Consider the following 1,272-nt stretch of genomic DNA (forward strand, 5'->3'; position numbering starts at 1 on the left):
TGAACCAAATTAGAAGAAGCTGACCTTCAGGTATATGAATATATGGGGACTCAAAGGAAGCGATAGCCAACAAAAACATTAGTGCAGTGTATTTCTGTGTAATCTCTGTGTAGTTTCATATTAAAACACAATTTTGCCTTTGTACAGATGTAATTTGCCTGGTTTGTAACACTGGTATGAATATCTTAAAGCAATAAATCACCATTAAGTTTATCTTAGTGTATTTTATTTTTACATCAATGACAGCATAGATTTTACGTCGGCTTAAACTTGAATGTTTTAAAATAAAATGTTTTTACAAATATCAATTTTTTTGCTCAATTCATAATATTATCCTAAACATGTACAAATAAGCTCCCCTAAATAGTTTTAAATTCAACTTCATTTGTGGTAATGAAAGTTAGTGTCTGATATATCATTCTTGTCGAAGGAAAACAGGGGGTCCCAAGTACTGAGAAAATGCAGTGGGAAAGCTTTAAAAGCACACATCACACACCTTTGATATACTTTATTATTATTTATTTAGAGCACGCAAAGCAGTATCATATCAGCACATGTCACATCTAAAAAAGCTCAATAACTGAATACTGAAAAAGATGCTTTAAAAAGTAATCACAAAAACACTTTTTTTTTGCTATATGATGTTACGTTTTTGTTTTTGGGTTGTTGTTTGTTGATTGATATAAGTATTTTGGGGATTGAACCTTATTCTAATGTCATTTAAGAGTGATCTACTTCAGTGGTGCAAATATTGTGACATGATCCATCACGCATTCGACGTATTAGTATTTCTCATTACCATTGATTATGGAATCGATCCATACTTTGTAGGTGGGTATCTTAGTATACCTATGGATTGATGAAGCACTGGGATTTTGGCTACTGCTGGTGGACACCACCCCATATGCCTTTCCATCTCCACAGACTAATGGACCACCAGAGTCTCCCTGAAAAGCATTAATACATGTGCAAAAAAATGATCGTTTCTGACTAAAAGTTTAATTTTTTTCATGTTAAGTTACAAAAAAGTACTTACCTTGCCTGGTCCAGTCTCGCCCTTAGAGCAGTAAAACATTTCCTTAGCACACCTCTCATCATCAGTCAGGGTTACATTCGCTTCCAGGAGTTTCACAGACATATTGCTTTCTTCTTTTGTTCTTCCCCAGCCAGAGACGACACATGATTGTGGCAGAGAGCCATCACCATGGTCTGCGAGAGCAATGGACTTCACTTTATGGTTAAATTCTGCCTTGGACTTCAACTTAAGGAAAG

At 35.1% G+C, this 1,272-nt stretch overlaps 1 protein-coding gene across 1 annotated transcript in view; it reads right to left on the reverse strand.

Annotated features, from left to right (window-relative positions):
* Nucleotides 1-779: 779 nt before the first annotated feature.
* The window catches only part of LOC102792763 (granzyme E-like), a 1,637-nt gene continuing 1,144 nt past the window's right edge, over nt 780-1,272 (reverse strand). The window contains exons 4-5 of the mRNA XM_087836180.1: nt 1,037-1,261; nt 780-947 (exon numbers count right to left, since the gene is read on the reverse strand). Coding sequence (XP_087692306.1) covers nt 783-947; nt 1,037-1,261 — 390 coding nt within the window. The 3' untranslated portion in view covers nt 780-782. The remainder of the gene's footprint in view (nt 948-1,036; nt 1,262-1,272) is intronic.

This window comes from Neolamprologus brichardi, chromosome 23, assembly GCF_056152115.1.
Source record: "Neolamprologus brichardi isolate AB-2024 chromosome 23, ASM5615211v1, whole genome shotgun sequence".
Lineage (NCBI taxonomy): Eukaryota > Metazoa > Chordata > Actinopteri > Cichliformes > Cichlidae > Neolamprologus > Neolamprologus brichardi.